We start from the raw sequence: 19,845 nt of genomic DNA on the forward strand, positions 1-19,845 counted from the left end.
TGTTCCTCGAGGGTTGTGCTGTAGACAATGATGTCGTCGAGGTATACTATGACGAACTGATCCAGGTATTCGTAGAAAACCTGGTTCATCAACGTGTAGAAAGTAGCTGGGGCGTTCGTCAAGCCAAAGGCCATTACCAGGAATTCAAAGGCCCCATATCTTGTCACGCACGTCGTCTTGGGTTCGTCCCCTTCGGCAATACGTACTTGATAATACCCTGATCGTAAGTCCAACTTCGTGAAGTACTTGGCCCCGTGAAGTTGGTCGAACAAGTCGAATATTATTGGCAGAGGATATTTGTTGCGTACAGTCACCTTGTTTAAGGCTCTATAGTCTATGCACAGACGCAACGTCCCATCTTTCTTCTTCTGGAACAGTACGGGGGCTCCATAAGGTGCCTTTGCCGGGCGAATGAATCCCGCCTTCAGCAACTCATCCAGTTGTTTCCTCAATTCGGCTAGCTCGGGCAGAGCCATCCGGTATGCGTTCTTTGCTGGCGGTTTAACCCCGGAGAGAAGTTCGATTTCATGGTCAATGCCTCGACGAGGTGGTAGTGTTTGGGGCAGACTCTCTGGCATTATGTCGGTATAGCTGTTTAGTACTTCCTTGATTTCCTCTGGGACAGTCTCTTTGGTGATTGCTTCTTCCATCAGTGGTATGGCCATGAATGTAGGTTCCTCTCGCGCGAGTTCCCTTTTCAGTTGTATGGCCGAGATCATTCGAAGATTACCTGGTTGCTTGATGCTTCCAGGTATTACTGTGGGGTTGCGGTCGGTGATCACCAAGCATTTGGCCAGTGGCATTGGGATGACTTTGTGTTCTAGGAGGAACTCCATCCCAAGTACCACGTCGAAGTCGTCCATGCGAACCACGACAAGGTCTAGCTCTCCAGTCCAATCCCCTATTTTGAAGGGGACTCCTTTGGAAACTCCCACAATAGGCAAGGCCTCGGAGTTGACAGCTTTCATCTTCCCCGGGTCCTTTCCTATGGTGAGTCCCAATCTTCGGGCTTCTTGATCGGCAATGAAGTTGTGGGTTGCTCCAGAGTCTATCAGAGTGTTCTTGCTCGGTCGAGAATTTATTGTTGCATCTACGAACATGAGCCCTTTCTCTATTATCTCCTTCGGTTCGACTTTCCGTTGAAGGGCTGACAAGAATTTGAGTGCGCCCATTCGGGGGTTGTCGTGATCTTCTTTCTTGTCTAGCATAGTCTCGACCCTTGCCTCATTGCTCTCTTGAATGGACACTTGGAGCGCAGTGAGAGAGGCCCGATGAGGACAGTAGGATACCTTGTGGGGGCCTTTACACAGTATGCATTGCAAAGGCGTCGTCGGGTAGTTCTTTTGATGGTAAGGCCATCGAGATTTCCCCACTTGGTTGTTCTGAGGAGGTCTATCCGTCCATCCGTTCGGTCTGTTGGGGCTTCCATTTCGATGACCTGGTGGCCTGTATGTTTTGCCCCCATTGTTTGGGGCCGGTGTCATTCTTCTTTGGGATCCTGCTTCGTTCCCACAGTCTACGAGTCTCTCGGCGCAGGCCATTGCGGCAGCTAGGGTTTGGACCCTGTTCTCATGTATCTTTGTTTTGGCCCATGGCTGTAGCCCATTTATAAAGAAGAACACCTTGTCCTTCTCTGCTGTGCCCCTGATATCTAGCATCAGGGTTGAGAACTGTCTGACATAGTCCCGTATGTTTCCAGTGTGTTTCAGGGCACTATTTTCTCCATTGCTATATGTCCTGCGTTTTCGGGGAGGAATTGTTCCCTCAACTCTCTCTTGAGGTCCTCCCATGAGTCGATGGTGCACAATCCATCCTCGATGTCTTGCACCTTCGTACGCCACCACAGTTTGGCGTCGTCTACGAGATACATCGCGGCTACGGTCACCTTCTTGTCATTGGTACAAGCCGTCGTGGCTTTGAAGTACTGTTCGACATCAAAGATGAAGTTTTCCAACTCTTTGGCGTCTCGATTCCCTTTGAAGGCTCTAGGGTCTGGGAACCTTAGTTTGTTGGATCCTGCATTAGTTTGCCCAGCCGTGACGCCCTCCACGGCTTTCATGGTCACTTCAATTCGAGTGCTCATGGCGGCCATTCTTTCTTGGAGGTCGTCGATTGTTGTTCTGAATTCATCAGCTAATCCATTGAACAAACTCATCATTGTATTTTGTAGTACGTCGACTCTTCGCCACGTCCCTCTTTGTGCGCGACAGAGCTATCTGGACTACCAGACGGTTTTGGGCTGCTCGTAGGAGCAACTCTTTCTTCGAGCGAGGTCACTCGAAACATCAGTTCTGCGATTGGCAACCCATCGAAGCGGTTGCCCATTGCATCGACTTCTACGACTTTCTCGCTCAGATCGGTCACCCGCTTTTCCAGGAACCGGAGCGTGTCAGGGACTTCTTTGAGGAACAGCATTTCCTCCTCTATTAGCGTAAGCCGGTCGGCTTGTGCTTTAGGTGTCGACTTTGACGTCGACATGATCTCGGTCTCTATGATGTTACAGAGCTAACAAAGCTCTGATACCACTTGACACAATCGCGCTTTCGAAGGCAGCGGACTAGCGATTGTGCGGCACTCACTTTCCAGCGACAAGTGAGATTAAGCCAATTTGTTCTTGTGTCGCCTATGGCCAAGCGACGTACGATCGAACCTCTAGCCTCGGTTTTAAAAGAAGGTTTTAGAAAACGAGGAGAGAGAGAGATTTTAGAAAGAGAGATTTTGGAAAGAGACGTTATATAAGCAAGCAAGAGAAAGATAACAACGGCTTAGCATATATAACCTTGGGTAGGGAGAAGTTGACAACTAGTCATATCCTCCTATAGTACATTCTGAGCCATTTTAAGTCTGGCAGGCCTAGACATGATATTTTTGAGGCGTCATACGCCCTAGAATTACAAAAGGAAAAACACTAGAATGAAAAGACATGACAAGGGTTGGCTTGTCATGGGCATGCGGCCATGGGCACATGCCCTGGACGAGCATGACCGTGACACTATGCACCCAAAGATTCTAAAGTGGTCTACTGCAGGTTTTCTTCCGCTCCATGCTTCTTGTGGAGTCATATCTCTAACAGAAAAAGTAGGGCTCCGGTTGAGAATGTGAACGGACCACACGACAGCTTCTGGCCAGAATTCCTTCGGAACTTCTCCTTTATTTAGTAAACTTCGAACCATGTTGAGAATGGTTCTGTTTTTCCTTTCGGCCACACCATTTTTGTTGTGGTGTATATGCTGTTGTTAACTGCCTCCTTATGCCCTTCTCTTCACAAAATTTGATAAACTCAGTCGAACAGAACACTCCACCTCTGTCAGTTCTTAAAGCCTTGACTCTTCTTCCAGTTTCCGTCTTCATGGTAGCACAAATTTTTTTGAAGCAATCAAAGGCTTTTGATTTGGCATGCAAGAAGTAAGTCCATGTTTTTCGACTAAAATCATTGATGAGGGTCATGAAATATTTCTTGTCACCATTTGATGCTGGAGAGATGGGACCACATATGTCTGAATAATGAATCAACTCCAAGATTGCTTGAGCTCTTCTTGATTTTCCGGATGGAAAAGAATTTCTTTCATGTTTTGCTACTACACAGCTCTCGCAAATTTCTGTTGGAGGAGTAATATCTGGCAACCCAGTTACCATCTTCTTTGAAGACAACGTCTTTAATCCTTTGAAGTGTAGATGACCATACCTAAAAGGCCAAAACCAGGTGGTATCTTCTTTCTTCACCATCAAACTTTTGGCGACGATATTTAACGTCAACGGATATAGACGGTTGGTGGTCATCTTCATCTTAGCAATCGATCCTCTTTTGTAGTCATAAATCTCACATTCATCATTTTGGAATGTGATCACATACCCCTTCTCTTGTAACTGACCGATCCTAAGTAAGTTGGCCTTCAGATCAGTAATGTAGAATACATTAGAAATAGACTCTATAAAGCCATTTCTAGTCTTGATATCTACAATCGTAGTATGAAAATTTTCATCCAGAGTTGAGAAGAATTCCTTATAACCTGTCATATGGTTGCTGCATCCAGAGTCTACGACCCATACACCTTGATCTGCAACCTTCATAGCATGGAATGACATTAACAATGTTTCTTCTTCTCCTCTCCACAAAATTGGATTGATCTCTTTTCTTCTTTTGGAGCCTGGTATAGCATTCATTTTTGTAATGTCCAAGGCGTCCACAGCTGTAGCATTCCACCTTGGACTTGTCAAAGTGTCTCTTGCCTTTGTTGTCATAATCGTTTCTGACTAGATCTGCTGACCTGCCAACATCTCCACTTCTTTCTCGACTGCCTCTCCCACGACCTCTGCCTCTCCTTTGCCCTCTACCTCTAGAGCTTGAAGTTTCACTTGGTGTGGATATCTTTAAGGCTGTCATCTCCTCTATTGTACTTGTACGATTGAGCCTCTGCTCATGTACTAACAGGGAGCTTTGGAGTTCATCTATTTGCATCTCTTCGACATTGTTTGCTTCTTCGATAGAACATACGATGTAATCGAACTTTGGAGTTAGTGATCGCAAAATCTTTTCTACGATCGCAACATCCGTGATTGAATCACCATGCATCCTCATTTTACTTGCAAGACTTATAACCTTGCCAATATAATCATTCACCGTTTCTCCCTTTTGCATTTGGAGAATTTCAAAGTCTCTTCTAACTGCTTGAAGTTGAGCACGCTTTACTCTCGTTGAGCCTTGATACTTCCTCCTCATAGAATCCCAAATTTCCTTGGATGTCTTCTTCTGAAGCATTGTTTCCAAGATAGTCCTATCAATGGACTGAAATAAATAGTTCTTGACCTTCAGGTCCTTCAACTTCGATGCTGCCAACAGTTGCTGTTGACCAGCTGAGAGTACCTCGCCTTCATTTGGCTCTTCATATCCCGTCTCCACCATATCAAAAAACTCCTTTGATCTGAGAAAATTTTCCATCAACATCGCCCAATGATCATAGTGACCATCGAACCTCGGGATGGCGGGCTGAATGTAGCTCTCAACTTGTTTTTCTGCTGCCATACTTGCTGCTACAAGATTGCTCTGATACCAGTTGTTGATGACAACAAAAAATTGAAGTGAGATTGAGAGGAGGAGTTATTTGAATGATGGGAAGGGAGGTCCTTTTATAGGACGGGATTTCATTGATTCTCGGAGTTGGTTGGGATTTTTGTGGATGAAATTGAATTCACCTCCTCCTTATACTAGTAACTAAATTCAAACTTTTATTACTAGCTTCAACCAAATCTAGGAAAAATATTTTTTTAAAATTAACGTTAAAAGATGGAAAATAATATAGGAAATCTTCTGGAAGGTAATTTGAAGGGCAAAGAAGGAAAAAAAAAGAAAGTAGATAAAGTCGAATTCCCCGCAAGGGAGTGAGAAGTAGGCCGAGCCCAGTTGTTAATTAAAGAATTGGGCATATGGGCTTTTATTGGGCTTTGAATACTGAAATGGGCCAGAATATGGATTCGACTTGGTCGGTAATAAAAGCCCAATAAAAGCCCAGCAGCTGATTTCATTATCTTAGGCCCTTTTTTCTGCCCAAGTAAGCCATTCGATCCCCCATTACAGTTGAGGCCGGTTGAAGACGATGGAGCAGCGGGCGGAGGGCGAGTCGATAAGAGTAGCCTCCGAGGAGCTCTCTCGGGAGTTCAAAACTTTGATCAAAACGGATGATTTGAACTCTCTCAACCATTTGCAGCACCTCATGTAACTCCTGTTTCTCTCTGTTCTGTTTATTAGAAATCAAAATGATGAATTAGGATCAAATTGGAGTTTTGTACTGACTTTATTGTTGAAGTGTTCGGTGTTTTTTTTAATGATGATTTGAAGAATATGTAAAATTTATTACCATTACTGTTAATTGTTTCGTTGAATCGCTCATTGCAGATTGGGGAGATTGCAGGATAGCAATGCTGTCCTCTCTCATTTTAACGAGTTCTCGGAGAATTGCTTTGCTGAGGTGTCTGGAGATCTATCTAGAAATACTCGTCTTTTGAAGTCCATGAAATCTGACCTTGATTACATATTTCTGAAAATAAGGTATGGTGGTGAATCGATGATCAAATGCTCTCAGTGGTACAAATATTACTTTCGTTATTGTTTATGATCTTTTGTTCCCTAAAATGTATGGCATCTTTCAATTTAATCCCCTAACAAGAAATGGTATGTTGCTGCCATTTCGATCACCAAAGTAATGTCCAAACTTAATGATTCAAACCAAGTATAAATAATCCTGGAACGAGGTCTCAATAACTAAACTATGTATGAATCAAAATTTGAAATAGATTCTAAGGAGAAAAAAAGAAATAAGGGGGTTAGAGATACTCAATAATTAAAATGCTTAAGCTTATGGGGGTTTTCTGCTTTGAGTGAGTCGTGTGTGGGAAGAAGTATAAATATCTTCATACACTAGATGCTCGTCAATTAGTTCTGTATCTTTAGAATTGTAACCTTCTTGTGGCATGTAACTTACAAGCTACTAATACGTTTTTTTTCCGAAGCAAGTTTTCCACCAAGTGTAGTAGCACCATCAGGTAAAATTTTGCATTTTTTTTAATGCATTTACCATGTTGAACATTTGGATTTTAGCTGCATACAATTATTTTTGTTAGAATGTTCTTCAAGTATACGCATTTTCCGTAAAAGTAATCTTGTTTCAGTGCAAATGATCTCTGCAATTATTCGTTGCAGAGTTTTTTTCTAACCCTTCTATATCATTACGATGGAAATGGATAGTAATATTTCATTATCAAGGGGGATCAGATGGAGAAATGTGTTCTAGTTCATTCAACATACTTTCTTTCCAGTTTATGCACTTCTATGATCTTTACAGACCACAGTGCAACTGTAGGCAAAGCTGGCCTAGTGTTCCAATGTCCATGATGGCCTTTAGTTGACACCTACAAACTCTTTCACCATTATGGACCGTCCATGCATTTAATTTTCCAAAAGAAAGTAAACTGAAATAGTACATATTTTTCTTGGAGACTAATTCTTCTTGATTGTGGAAGAACTATAGTTATTGTTATTTTCTCCTTACTTGGCCTGTTTTGGTGGTGGTCTGCTAGTTTCTTTGTTAGTACTAGATGTACAGTTTATAAGATAAAATAGTTCTTTTTTCATCATTTTTTTCTGGTCATATATATATATATATATATATTATTTATTTATTATAAGAGGCAATTTCATTGATGATTGAAATTTACGAAAGGGAGGTATAATCCATGGTGTTTACAAAAGACCTTCCCAATTTGCAATGATGAGAGAGCTATAACTATAGGAAGTAAAAATATTAGACAGTTTACACCTAGATATAGCCTGATAAGCAAAATTGTCGAAAAGTTGTGTAGGTCTGTGTCTTCTCTGCAAATATTCTCTGATTTCCTTCTTTCCATAGATTCCAAAAGAAAGTCATGATAAGGTTTTCCCATAATAAGGCTTTTGCATTCTTGAAAGGGTGGTATGTTATGGGCATATCCAAAAATAGGGCTTTTTGAGGTTATTCTTGACGATTAAAAATCACCAAACATTTCAACGTGTCTTCCCTAAAATATTTTGAAATTAGTTAGCATGAACTCAAGGTGAATAAAACTTTCAAAATTTGGAATGGAAAATATATGAAAGTAAGGTTACTTATTTCCTTGTTTATTTGTTCATTTTCGCTACCAAATCAAGAAATTGAACATTTTTGTTGGCTTCTACCAAGCAAGGATCTGAATTTCTTGATGCCCAGAAATCCTTCTTGAAACCATTTTGTTCAGATTGTGGTTAATTCAAAATTTTCATCTGTGATGGAATGTTCTTGTATGCTCAATCCTCTCTGCTCTTCCTTGCACTTTATTTCACTGCGAGAGACTTCTAAATTTTATCTTGACCAGTCATAACTGATTTATTTTATTGATCAAATTGCATCATTTAGTATACTTCATGATCCAATATTGGCTGTATCTTTCTAGTTTGTATAGTTCATCAACTTCCTTTTCTTTCAGGAGCATGAAATCAAGAATCTTAGCCACTTATCCTGATGCATTTCCTGACGAGTCAACTAGTGAAGCTCTAGATAGGAGACCCGACCTCGAAAGGCCTCAGTAACTACAGAAATTATGACTGCAAGTAATCAAATACCCCAATGTGAGTCAGAAAATGTAGATAAATCATCTTCCAGAATCATTTTTATCATAAGTTTAACTTAGACAAATTTGTTTATATTGTGTTGGTGCCTTCAAGATTTTACCTCAATTGCGATGTTTAAAGATTATTGAGGTACATGGTAGGATCATTATGAGGAGAAATCCATATGAAATATGTATTTGTACGAGGTATATTCTCCTTCTGCTAGGTTTTTCATTTGTTAGCTTAAACTCAATCTAGCTCGTATCGGCCCCTTGTATGCCTATCGATGGAGACTGCTACTATTTACGTAAGGTTGATGTAAACGTTAGTACTCTTACAATCCTTTCGATATCGAGTCATTCTTTTGTTTTCTTTTTCTCGTCCTTTTTAGTTCAATAATGGTAGGTTGAGAGATCGAACTATTAACTTTTTGAATTATAATTAGTGCTTGTTTTATGCTTAGATTGACATCTAGTCAACTTTTAATGCATGCTTATTACTTTTAGATTAATAGCTGACATTTCGACACAGGATGATTATGAATCTAAATGAACATTATCAACTTGAATGAGGTTGATAATCACTCTTCTTATGACCAAGTAGCCTTCCATCTTCACACGACATCCAATTAGACAAGAGATATTTGTTCAATATCAAGTTCGGTTCAACGTAGAACAAGTTCAAATTGTCACTTTCAAGGTATAGAGACCTCGATTGTGATGTCCTACATTAGTTGGGGAGAAGATCAAAACACCATTTATAAGTGTGTGAAAACCTTCCCCTAGCAGACGCGTTTTAAAGCCTTGAATGGAAGCTCGAAAGGGAAAGCCCAAAGAGGATAATATTTGCTAGCGGTTGATCCGGGTCGTTACAAATAGTATCAGAGCTAGACACCGAACGATGTGCCAGCCTTCTCGCTATTACCCGAAGAGGCGGTGTGTCAGTAAGGACGCTAGGCCCCAAAGGGGGGTGAATTTGGAGGGGGTCCCACATCGATTGGAGAAAGGAACGAGTGTCAGCGAGGACGCTAGGCTCCAAAAGGGAGTGGATTGTGATATCTCACGTTAGTTGGGGAGGAGAACAAAACACCATTCATAAGGGTGTGGAAACCTTCCCCTAGCATACGCGTTTTAAAGCTTTGAGGGGAAGCTCAAAAGAGGATATGGATCGCCCAAAAGAGGATATGGATCTGGATCGTTACATCAATGTTCCTTGAGTAAGTCCGAGGTCTTAAGAAACGAGGAATAGAGATGGTGGGTGTAGATGCCATGAGAAGAAATCATAATATTATATATTAGTTATGGTTTGAGCGCGTGATTCCCACTCTCTTTATATTCCACATGCAAATTCATCGTGAGCAAACTCCTTCAGTGTCATGCAGAAAAAGAACAGAACTTGGAAATTTTGATCACATGCTTCTCGTCTCCATCTCCATCCACTCCTTCCTCAATCACAACCGTCCATTCCCCATCACCACTCCTTTCCTTCCAACTACAAAACCGTAAACAAAGTGACCAAAATCTCATCTTTAGAACAAACTGAAAGAGAAAAAAAAAAAAAAAAAAAAAAAAAAAACTGAGAGATATGAAGGAAGGAACTGAAGTTGGTGCTGCAAAAAGAAAGGGAGTTAGAAGTGAGACTGAAAAACATAAAACTAAGATGAGGGAAAGGCAAAGAAGAGCCATTACTACCAATATCTTCCTTGGCCTTCGAAAGCACGGCGGCTACCGCCTCTCCCCTCGAGCCGATATCAATCAAGTCCTCCGTCACCTCGCCAACGAGGCCGGCTGGATTGTCGACCCCGATGGCACCACCTATCGCTCCTCCGCATCTGTACCCTCCCTCTTTCCCTTTTGTTCTTTTTCTTCTATTCAATTGAGTACCCACAAAACACAAAATTTTACGTCATAATCTTTCGTGGCTAGTTAAATTGAGGCTTTGATATGCCGGGTTAGCACCCTTTGTCGCCTCTGTACTCGAAATAGATGCTACCCCTCTTCTGGGTATGCCATTACCAATCGCGGGTAACTCCCGAGCTGGTGTTGTCACTGATCTAATAAGAACTATTATCCTTATGAACAAACAAGGAAGAGTTCTAATCTTTTGAGGCAAATTCGTGTGAAATATTTTAACATTTTAACCTTTTTGATATAAATCAATTATGAACTTCTTGGAATAATTGTTCTTTTTTTGTCCCTTAAGATTTATTTCTTTCTAAATTTTGGTTATGTTCTTCGTCTTAGATTTTGAATAGATGTTCAGTTTGTGGGACTGTGAGGAGCACCACTCCGACGTCGACGAGTAGCGCAGTAGCTGGCGGCGGCGGAGAGAATTCCACTCCGGCATCGTCTTGCCGATTGCCTGATTCTGTAAGAGATTACGCCATGGCATTCAACGACAATGTCATTCAACCGGCGACTCCCTTCTACGTCCCTGGCGGCGGCACTTCTTCTTGCTCCTCGTCTCGGAATCCGACCGGCAACGGTAATATTAACGGCGACGTTCCTCTAGCAGTCTACATGTACGGAAATGAAGACGTCCGCTGCTGTCTCTCTGCCTCAGCCACCGTCGAAATTTGCGGCGACGGCGGTGGCGGCGACGGCGACGGCGGTGGTTCCAAGGTTACGGCATACGAAGCGATGCGGGAAGCGAGGGCATCTAATCAGAGTACACCGGAGGGATCTCCACGGCTTCGTTCGTAGTTCTTTTGTTTTTTTACCATTTTGCCCTCCTGGTTCTGCTCTTGTTACGACGTTCTGGGAAGCCTATTTTGGGAAATAGGTTAGAGATTACCAAAGATTAATTAAACACCAATTAGGTTAATTAAAATTTAGGTTCTTTAGTTTATGTAGTGACTGCCAAAAGGATGGAATTATCTGATTTTTAACTGCATTTAAATTATATTAATTTATACTTTTCGTTTCAAATATGTCATGATTTTCAAATAGAAGAAGTCCTCAATTCTAGGATTTGAATTAATTCAGTTACGAGAATTCACTTTCGAGAATTCACTTTTAATCTTTCATCGAATGAGAGAATTCAAACTTCTGATCTCTCAACCAAATAAGAGATTCAAACTTCTGATCTCTCAACCAAATAAGAGAATTCAAACTTTTGACCTTTGGATCAAAGGAGAGAATTCAAACTTCTGACCTCTCAACTAAATGAGAGAATTCAAACTTTTGACCTTTCGACCAAATAAGAGAATTCAAACTTCTAACCTCTCGATCAAATGAGAGAATTCAAATTTTTGACCTCTCGATCAAATGAGAGAATTCAAACTTTTCACCTCTCGATCAAATGAGAGAATGATCAAATGAGAGAATTCAAACTTCTGACCTCTCAATCAAATGAGAGAATTCAAACTTCTAATCTCTCGATCAAATGAGAGAATTCAAACTTTTGACCTTTCGATCAAATTAAGAGAATTCAAACTTCTGACCTCAAGACCAAATGAATGTCTAAACCAGTTAAGTTTGTACGTTAAGGTTTGCACAAAAATTTATTGCAATGCAGCCAAAGCATCATATTGATAAATTTCTTGCAAATCAAAACTCTACAAACTCGAGTTTCATTCATTGTTGATTCAAGGTAGTCATGGCAATTTTCAACAAGTCTTTTTTCATTTTTCGATACTCATACTTTCAGTATTGGTACATACTAGTACGACTCCCGATTAAAACCACTATCATCAATCAAACCATTTAGAATTCCAGCAATAAAGTCAATATTTCAACCTCATTTAGGGGATCAAAAGGCTGCTTTGGCATAGAAACTAGTATTACATAAACTAAACTTTCTATTTATTTCATAAGTTTATGACAAGCAATAACAGGGATAGGCAATGATACTCTTTAAACAACATAATGTCAAAGCTGGGGAGATCAGTCACCTAAGATTATAAACCATTGCAATTGGACAAATAATGTTCATTAAGAAAGGTCAAATACCGTTCTAATAATAATGACTAACTCAAGAACAGTATTCCAAAGGCTTTATCATCATCAACATACCAGAATTCCATGAATTAAACCATTTTTGTTTCCTGGAGAATCTGAAACCAATATAAAAATAAAAAGTACAATGAAGATTTGTTGCAGTTTATGACGTACAAAGTGATGAATGTGAACACTGTGAACCTTGGTACAACGACTTGATTGGAAACAGTTGAATAATGAATTGCCCAAAAAGGTACATCACAACAGGGAAATGCCAGGAAACCCCAACTGAGCGGCCCATGTGATCATAACAGAATCTATCTTCAATGGCTTTCAAACTCATCCTTCTCAGTAAAAAACATGAATGCTCTAATTTTACTATTGTTTCCATGGCTAAATGGTGGGAAAAAGTTAGGTAAATAAATAAATACAGGGGTGGGGGTGGGGTGAACTCTTTCAATTTTACTTTTAGCTCTGAGAAGTCAAAATTGGATAGGGTATAGAACTCTTCAATTCAGTTTTTCATGAGAGTTTAAGGGGATGAACTGCAACTCCGTTCCGAGCAGCTGGGATTCGACCCCATCTTCCTAGACGAGGTTCCTGTCATGACGTTAACTTATGGTGTCAGCACTAGGCATACCATTTCACTCTCAGCATGACTAAAAAACTTATGAAGGCAGAAGAACAAAATAACTCGCCAATAACAAAACTGAGAAAATAGAAGAGATTTTCAATAAGAGAAGTCCATGAAGAAAACCAGCAATCTAGATACAAATTCAAATCATCAATTTGACACCTAATCAATCTATTCTGTTCTGCCAAACGTAACTATTTATTATCCGTTTTCGAGATTCCTGCTAGGATCAGCGAAATCCAAAAAAGAGACCAAAGGAGTTTTCCATTGGACAGATGTGCTAGAGATGGAAGGGACATTAGGTGAAGGAGAAAACTGTTTGTTAGCATTAGGAAAAAGGAGGGTAGAGATGGGTATAGGAAGAAGGTGTCTGGCTTTCGTATCCAAATGGCTGTAGAAGTTTCCTCTGGAAACTAATGCATTTATGAATTGCCTGGAGGCTTAGTTCGTCAAAGACTGATATTTCCACCATTTCCAGATTCGAAGTAGGAATGGTGAGGGTTTGAATTCTTGGAAGGACATGAGGACGATCCCCCTTCCTACGCTGTTTCCTAGACTGCAACGGATATTTCTATCTAAACTGCTAGGCCTTCAGAATGAGGCAAGTTGGAACTAGGAATCCAATGGAATGATTTTTATCTTCGAAGACAGGTCCTTAGCAATGCAGAAACAGGGGAGTGAATAACTCTCAGAGATGTTGGATGGTTTGTCTTATAGTGGAGTTTTAAAGATGCCAAATGGAGGACCGTTCTGTATAAGGTAGTCACAAACCACCAAATTCCCAAACCTTGCATAAAATATTTTGAAGTATTTATTAACCTAATTTTTAGCAAAATAGAGTCATTTTTTCTGATCCTTCGATATCAGTTCTAAAAAGGGCTTCAACCCTGCTATCCCGGTTAGAAGAAAAGTAGACCCTTTCGGAGCAGACTCCACTTCAACCGCAGCAACTTCAAAGAACTATGCCCTTTGAACCGCTTCCCCTAAATTAGTGAGGTGAATTGGTGCATTCTTGTAGGAATAATGAGGAAACACCAATATCTCTCTTCTTTTTCTGTCCTTTCGTGGCAACTTGTTGGGAAGATCTCTCCCGGACATTTAACTTAGATTGGTGCATTTCAAGGAAAGCGTTGAATGCAATGTACCAGCTTTGAGGAACGTTTAACAGAGGCCAAGCAAAGGTTCTTGGTCCAATGGAGTGACGGATCTTATTTAAAAGTTGTGGTTTGAAAGAAATAAGAGTTTTTCAAGAACAAGAGAGAGGTTCATAGGTTTAAATGATGGCTACCGACCTAGAATATAATATTCAATGAGTTATCTTAAGGTCATGAAAATAGTCCAAGTGCATGCAAGTGGAAGTGAATCTAGATGATAAAAAAAGAAAAAGAAAGATGAGATTAACATGTTTTGGGAGCATGATAAAATTTTTGCTTCTAAATGATCTAATTCTTCTAAAGCTTTTTGTATGCAAATTTTCACCAGCTGGAGTCTTTTGTAGCCCTTTGGTATGAGGAATATCTCGTCTCCCAATTTTCTACGTTTATATTATCTATATCTATATATATATATAACCACAAACCAGTGGTGGTAATCCTGGGCCAAACATCTACCACAAAATAATTAAACATGTTTTAAGTTTAATTTGTGTGATGATTACCTGCCCAACTCCAGCTACCACGAACCTTCCAGAATTGGCAAAAGTCAAGGAGTTCAAAAACCCAACCTGAAATACAAAAATAAATAGATAAACAAATAAAATAGCCATATGTAAGCAATACACTAGACTGCAGTTACAGTGTATAACAGCATCTTAAGCACAACTGATGTCGAAGCAACCCCATAAATATTTATATTTATTTCTTGAAAAGAAGAACACAGATATCAATCTCTGTCAAACAACCTAATAGGAAAGCATCATAGAATTCATTTGGACGGGAAAAAAAATACAAGAAATAGAATTCATTCCTATAAAAAAAAAATTATGTAAAGTTTTCATAAGAAAAGAAAGAGAAAAGGAAATAACGAAAAAATAGCCGGGAGCAGGTACTAATGCCTCGGCAGTCGGAAACAACTTTTACAGTCAAAATCCTTAGATTTCTAAGAGAGAATCAAAAAGATGTCACAACTTCAAGATTCAACTTCATCAAACTCATATTTCACGTGTATATTATTTCTATAATAACAATATAAAGAGAGTAATCATCAAATACACACACATACATAGAGAGAGAAGAGAGCAGATATGGAAGAAGCCATTATATTTTCTATTCGAGTACTTCCAAAGAAAAATATAGGTGAAAATAGAAACAGGGTTATATCAAATCAAACTCAGCAGGTGTTCAAGTGCTCTTCATGGAACATATGAGTGCACAAATTCAAGAGATAATATATATAGAATGCAGTTGCACAATAGCCACATTCAAGTCATTTGAATCAGAAGAAACAAAATTAAACAGCTACAAATGTAATATAAACACATGTAAAACTCGCATACCAGAGGAAGGTCATATAATGGTCGCACATCTTTCTTGTCACTTCCAAGAGCCCATAAACGAACAAAACCGTTGCCAGCACCTGATGCAGCAAGGTCACTGTTTCTACATACTGAGACTGAACTTACCCAAGAGTGTGCTGACAAACTATGAGAAGTATTAAGATTGGCATTCCCATTTCCTGCAAAGAACAAAATTCACAAATGAATAATAATTGGTACGACGTATGGCAATTAGTCGAAATTGATTTCAAAAGACAAAAAGAGAAAGAAATTCATTGATGTATGAAATTTACAAAAGGGATAGGAAATTCATGGCGATTGCAAAAAACTTCCCATACCCATACAAGAACATTAAAGCTTGCAGAATGATTTGCAGAATAATGGAAGAGAATCATATATAAAATCCTTGAACAAACACATACCCATACAACCATTGGGGATGGCACCATTTTCCTTTGGCTCCAAATTAGTGCAAGACAATGAAGAAGGATGAGCATTTCGTACAATATAAACAGGCTTCTTTTTTAATGCAGTCCAAAGCTCAATACTGCCGTCATCTGATCCAGTTAAGAACTCATCATTGCTTATAAAACGGCAACATTCTAAGGATGATGCAGGTGCACGAAATACTAAACGGGACTCCTCTGGGACCTGTTTCAAGGGTCAAAAGAATAACTCGTCAAAATAATAAAAGGAAAATAGGACTAAGTACACAAAATTACAAGCATGCTGCACAGTTTAAATTAGCAACAAATGGATAACCACTAAGAGATGCGTTAAAAACTGGAAGAAATAGAAAAAAGTGGTCTACCTTCCATAATTGCATACTCCGATCACGTCCAACAGTAAGCAATCTTTCCTTCCGTAAGCAATCAATAGTCAATACTTCACTTTGGTGACCAAATAATGTATTTATGTAAGCTCTGTCTTCTACATTCCATATCTTGACAGTTCGATCAAATGAACCAGAAAAAAGTTCTGAGGTCCCTTGCCTGAAAGTCAAACACGAAACAGGTCCCCTATGACCAGGAAATGCCTGAAAGAAGTCACAGTAAAATGACTGAGAAAAGATTCAACAGCTGTCATACTTTATTTTTCTATCATTTTTTCCCCATCTTTTTCTGGTAGGTTTCAGAAGGAACGAAGAGGTAACCTTCCCATCAAAGTGGTTAATAATGGATAGACACTGAATTTGGGATAAAATTGTCCATACTATCCCGATATTCTTTTTCGTAACTAAAGCATATCCGATATTTGGAGGATCTTTTTACAGCTTCTTTGGTTTATGGAGCCTTTTTACCTTCTCATATCAAGTAAAACTGGTTGTTGAATAAAACAATTTTCAATTGAAAAGAAAAAAAGCCCAAATGAATAGTACAACAAGAGAGGAATAGTTATAAAAGGCTCACATTTATCCCACTAATCGAACACAAATGATTTTTGGTAAACGTTTAATCTCAAGAGTTCCAACCACGACAATGTAACAAGAAGCTAAGGCAATAATTAACGATTACCTGAATATGCTCTCTTGTACGTGTATCCCATATATGCACATGGCGGTCTAAGCCTCCACTTGCCAAATATCGACCATCAGAACTGACTGCTAACGACAAAGTGACTTTACTATGTCTTGCAGCCCGACCTTGGGGATCCTTAACACCATGCGACTTCAATACTTCATAACTGGGCCATTGATATTTTTCCCCTTTACCACAATCTACATCCCAGTGTAAGATCGTACCATCCTTAGACGATGAAAACCCCTTCATATCATCATCGGATAGAGCCACAGCTGTAACAGATTGTCTATGCTTAATCAAGACTTCAAACCCATCTCTAGCTTCTGGCTTCAGAACCCTGAAAGGGTGTATAATCATTAACAATTTAACGCCACCATGCACCCATTATTAAATATTTGAAAGTCAATTTCATTTGCTCTCTTTTTCTCTCTTTTTTTTTTTCCTTTACGTAGGTGGTGTAAGAAACAAGTAAATCAAACGAACATGATAAACAACATCACAGTGAGTGAAGAGAACACACTGAATACTAGCCACATATCTAAAGGTTAACAAGTAAATTTGTAACAGCCATTGTCCTCTTTCGGCTTTCTCTTCCAAGTTTCTCCTCAAGGTTTTAAAACATGTCCACTAGGGAGAGGTTTCCACACCCTTATATAAGAAATGTTCCGTTCCCCTCTCCAACCGATGTGGGATCTCATAAAATTCATCCGTCTTTCTTCATGATGATATAGCACAAGAATGTGCCCGACGTCCCACCGTTAGTTCAGACACATTGCTCAATTCTTGGAGAACGTTATGAACTTACAAAAACAAAAACTTACTGCTGAATTTAAGAGAGAACAGGCTGGAGTTGGGATAAGAAAAGGAGAAGAAATGCATCTACATATTATGAACGTCAAATAAGCAGATTACTTTTAGCTTAGCAGTCGTATATCGAAGCAACATGAAGTCGTTTGAATTCGGAAAAACAAAGACAATAAATAAAATGTAAACTTCAGAAACAAAAACAAGACATTCCAATGAAAATTAAACCAAGAGAAAACAATACCTTGATGCAATTTCTCTACGAACCCTTCCGCTATCTTCGAGTTGTTCTTGCTGAAGGATTTGTGCAACAAGTGAATCCTTTCCGCCTTCATCACCACTCTCATCATCATCGTCGTCATCATCCTTCTCTTCATCTTCCCTCTCCTTACCTCTCCTCGCAATTTCCCGAATTTTCTCCAAGTACTCGTTCGCTAATCTCTTCCTTTTCTCATCAGCAGTTTCTTCCTCAAACTCCTCATTCTCAGCACCTTCGTCCACGAACGCATTATCCTCATCAGATTCACCGCTCTCAATCTCATCATCAACAATCTTCCTCCGTTTCCTCGATTCAGAACTGAAAAAAGGATCCTTACTGAGTGGAAAATTCTTCCCCTTCTTTGCCCCTCTAGGAGGAGCCGAGATATTCTTCTTCACGTTCTTTTTCATAGTCGAGCTACAACAAACCAGACAACATACAAACAGCTTAAGAAAAACGTAAGTTCCTTAAACAGCTTCCTCCTACTAATTATGATCTATTATCAGCACTAACAAAACAAACCACTATCGTTCAGCAAGAAACCGTACTGAGAGAAAAAAAACCACCGTCACCTGCTGGCTGCAGTGTGAGTGAACGGAGACGGAGGGCGGCGGTGGGCAGATTGCAGAGGCGTGATCAGGGTTGAGAGAGAGAGAGTGAGTTGTGAGATTTGAAGGAAGAAGATACAAGGCGAAGAGTTTCGTTGTTTTTTTTTTCCTTTTTTTTTTTTTTTAATGAAAAATATGAATAAGGTTTTATTTGTTGCAGTGAGAGAGAGAGAGATGAAAATTAGGGTTTATGAAAAGGGTTTTTGAAAAAGATGACAACGGTCAGGCAGCAATGGCGTTTGGGCCTTTGGGCCTTTGGGCTTTCCATCGTCCAAATGGGCCGTATCTGTCCACATTTTTTCAACCTCTACTATCTAATCCAAATTATATACTTTTTTTTATTTTTTTATTTTTTTTTGGATTAAGTATAATTTTTTTAAATAATTAAAAAAAATCTTGCAACCCAATCCAACTCGAAATATAAACGGGTTGAGTTGGATTGTGAACTCTATTTGAGTTGATCGGGTCACCAATCCAACCAACCTAAAATTTCGAGTTTGTTCAAAACGAGGGGCAGTGTCTTGCTTCTGATTCACGTAATAAGTAAACTAACGTTAAAAGTAGTGGTATTTCATTTCGTCTTTCGGCTCCCACTTATCCTACACCTCTCAAGTCATTTCACAAAGTCGGACTACAGTCAAGCTCAACAGGGTCTTCTTTCCTTGCTGATTCTGCCAAGCCCGTTCCTTTGTAGATATCCTAAGTAGGTGTAGTTCTTATTTCTTAAAAAGAGCTGCTAAATGATCGAACGTGCAGGTAGCTTGATCGCTGAGCCCTTAAAGTAGCACGTATGGCTATAATTGGACAATTCCATTGTGGTCGGAATGACGAGAACGAGAAGAATGATCAAAGCATCAAAAGCTTTTCTAAGTACAGGAGGTGACTTCAAAATTCAAGCAACATTCTTCCCTTTCCTTGATGTACGATCCTTGCTACTGAATTAATCTCCCATGTGTAGGGACATAAACTATGGTAGTGCACTTTTACTGCTTCTTCAATATGTATATATAATTATGATTTTATTTATAGAAATATATATGAATATTGATATATCTATAAAAGTAAAATCACGATATTGATATCGATGTTCATATCATTCGTGTTAAACTCGTGAAGTTACGACTATGATTTCGATTCATTATATATACGGTTCAATATTAGGTACCTTGTAAAAATCTTGTAAAAGAACTCAGAGAGATCTGATGATTGATATTAAGTTCTAGATCTGATGATGAAGAAGAATATATATATATATATAGATATATAGATGTAGATATAGATGTAGATGCAATATGTTATAAGTTTGTTGTTTCTAGATCTTATTGAAACCCTAAACCCTAATATTACTTATACCCTAAATCCTAAATCCTAAACCCTAATATTACTTATACCCTAAACCCTAAATTTTAAACCCTAAACCCTAATATTACTTGTACCCTAAATCCTAAATCCTAAACCCTAATATTACT

The 19,845-nt window shown here is 39.3% G+C and overlaps 4 protein-coding genes across 7 annotated transcripts; 2 read left to right on the forward strand and 2 right to left on the reverse strand.

Moving 5' to 3' along the window:
- Positions 1–3,150: 3,150 nt before the first annotated feature.
- Positions 3,151–5,023, reverse strand: LOC147791313 (uncharacterized). The gene is made up of 2 exons (XM_087126620.1): positions 4,205–5,023; positions 3,151–4,065 (listed from the first exon to the last, which is right to left on the reverse strand). Exons 1-2 carry the CDS (start codon positions 5,021–5,023, stop codon positions 3,151–3,153), a joined length of 1,734 nt encoding a protein of 577 aa, XP_086982746.1.
- Positions 5,024–5,560: 537 nt separating this feature from the next.
- On the forward strand, positions 5,561–8,462 carry LOC111801318 (kxDL motif protein). 2 transcript variants are annotated; one of them, XM_023685267.2, is made up of 4 exons: positions 5,561–5,713; positions 5,894–6,046; positions 7,996–8,137; positions 8,234–8,462. In XM_023685267.2, exons 1-3 carry the CDS (start codon positions 5,595–5,597, stop codon positions 8,096–8,098), a joined length of 375 nt encoding a protein of 124 aa, XP_023541035.1. In that variant the 5' UTR covers positions 5,561–5,594; the 3' UTR covers positions 8,099–8,137; positions 8,234–8,462. The 2 variants fall into 2 exon arrangements, with proteins under 2 accessions (XP_023541035.1, XP_086982814.1); XM_087126688.1 differs by having other exon boundaries at positions 7,996–8,462.
- Positions 8,463–9,676: 1,214 nt separating this feature from the next.
- On the forward strand, positions 9,677–10,957 carry LOC147791314 (uncharacterized). Its single transcript, XM_023685266.2, has 2 exons — positions 9,677–9,952; positions 10,363–10,957. Exons 1-2 carry the CDS (start codon positions 9,704–9,706, stop codon positions 10,819–10,821), a joined length of 708 nt encoding a protein of 235 aa, XP_023541034.2. The 5' UTR covers positions 9,677–9,703; the 3' UTR covers positions 10,822–10,957.
- A 1,516-nt stretch (positions 10,958–12,473) lies between these two features.
- On the reverse strand, positions 12,474–18,526 carry LOC111802617 (U3 snoRNP-associated protein-like EMB2271). Of its 3 annotated transcripts, none has more exons than XM_023687050.2 (8): positions 18,341–18,526; positions 17,754–18,185; positions 16,700–17,042; positions 15,997–16,221; positions 15,608–15,836; positions 15,186–15,364; positions 14,349–14,414; positions 12,474–12,657 (listed from the first exon to the last, which is right to left on the reverse strand). In XM_023687050.2, exons 2-8 carry the CDS (start codon positions 18,176–18,178, stop codon positions 12,580–12,582), a joined length of 1,545 nt encoding a protein of 514 aa, XP_023542818.2. In that variant the 5' UTR covers positions 18,179–18,185; positions 18,341–18,526; the 3' UTR covers positions 12,474–12,579. The 3 variants fall into 3 exon arrangements, with proteins under 3 accessions (XP_023542818.2, XP_023542817.2, XP_023542819.2); XM_023687049.2 differs by having other exon boundaries at positions 18,317–18,526; XM_023687051.2 differs by having other exon boundaries at positions 18,291–18,526.
- Positions 18,527–19,845: the final 1,319 nt, after the last annotated feature.

Source organism: Cucurbita pepo, chromosome 9 (genome assembly GCF_057944985.1).
Source record: "Cucurbita pepo subsp. pepo isolate OVF chromosome 9, ASM5794498v1, whole genome shotgun sequence".
NCBI lineage: Eukaryota > Viridiplantae > Streptophyta > Magnoliopsida > Cucurbitales > Cucurbitaceae > Cucurbita > Cucurbita pepo.

What these genes read in the sequence shown, in the direction of transcription:
- LOC111802617 (XM_023687050.2), bottom strand. Translation starts at nt 18,178, where the DNA reads ATGAAAAAGAACGTGAAGAAGAATATCTCGGCTCCTCCTAGAGGGGCA. An exon ending in GGAGTATGCAATTATGGAAG is followed by an intron (nt 15,837 to 15,996) that starts GTAGACCACTTT and finishes CCCTTGAAACAG; the next exon opens with GTCCCAGAGGAGTCCCGTTT. An exon ending in CATCCCCAATGGTTGTATGG is followed by an intron (nt 15,365 to 15,607) that starts GTATGTGTTTGT and finishes TGTTCTTTGCAG; the next exon opens with GAAATGGGAATGCCAATCTT.
- LOC147791313 (XM_087126620.1), bottom strand. Translation starts at nt 5,023, where the DNA reads ATGGCAGCAGAAAAACAAGTTGAGAGCTACATTCAGCCCGCCATCCCG. An exon ending in GACACTTTGACAAGTCCAAG is followed by an intron (nt 4,066 to 4,204) that starts GTGGAATGCTAC and finishes CATGCTATGAAG; the next exon opens with GTTGCAGATCAAGGTGTATG.
- LOC111801318 (XM_087126688.1), top strand. Translation starts at nt 5,595, where the DNA reads ATGGAGCAGCGGGCGGAGGGCGAGTCGATAAGAGTAGCCTCCGAGGAG. An exon ending in AACCATTTGCAGCACCTCAT is followed by an intron (nt 5,714 to 5,893) that starts GTAACTCCTGTT and finishes CGCTCATTGCAG; the next exon opens with ATTGGGGAGATTGCAGGATA. An exon ending in TACATATTTCTGAAAATAAG is followed by an intron (nt 6,047 to 7,995) that starts GTATGGTGGTGA and finishes CTTTTCTTTCAG; the next exon opens with GAGCATGAAATCAAGAATCT.
- LOC147791314 (XM_023685266.2), top strand. Translation starts at nt 9,704, where the DNA reads ATGAAGGAAGGAACTGAAGTTGGTGCTGCAAAAAGAAAGGGAGTTAGA. An exon ending in CCTATCGCTCCTCCGCATCT is followed by an intron (nt 9,953 to 10,362) that starts GTACCCTCCCTC and finishes TCTTCGTCTTAG; the next exon opens with ATTTTGAATAGATGTTCAGT.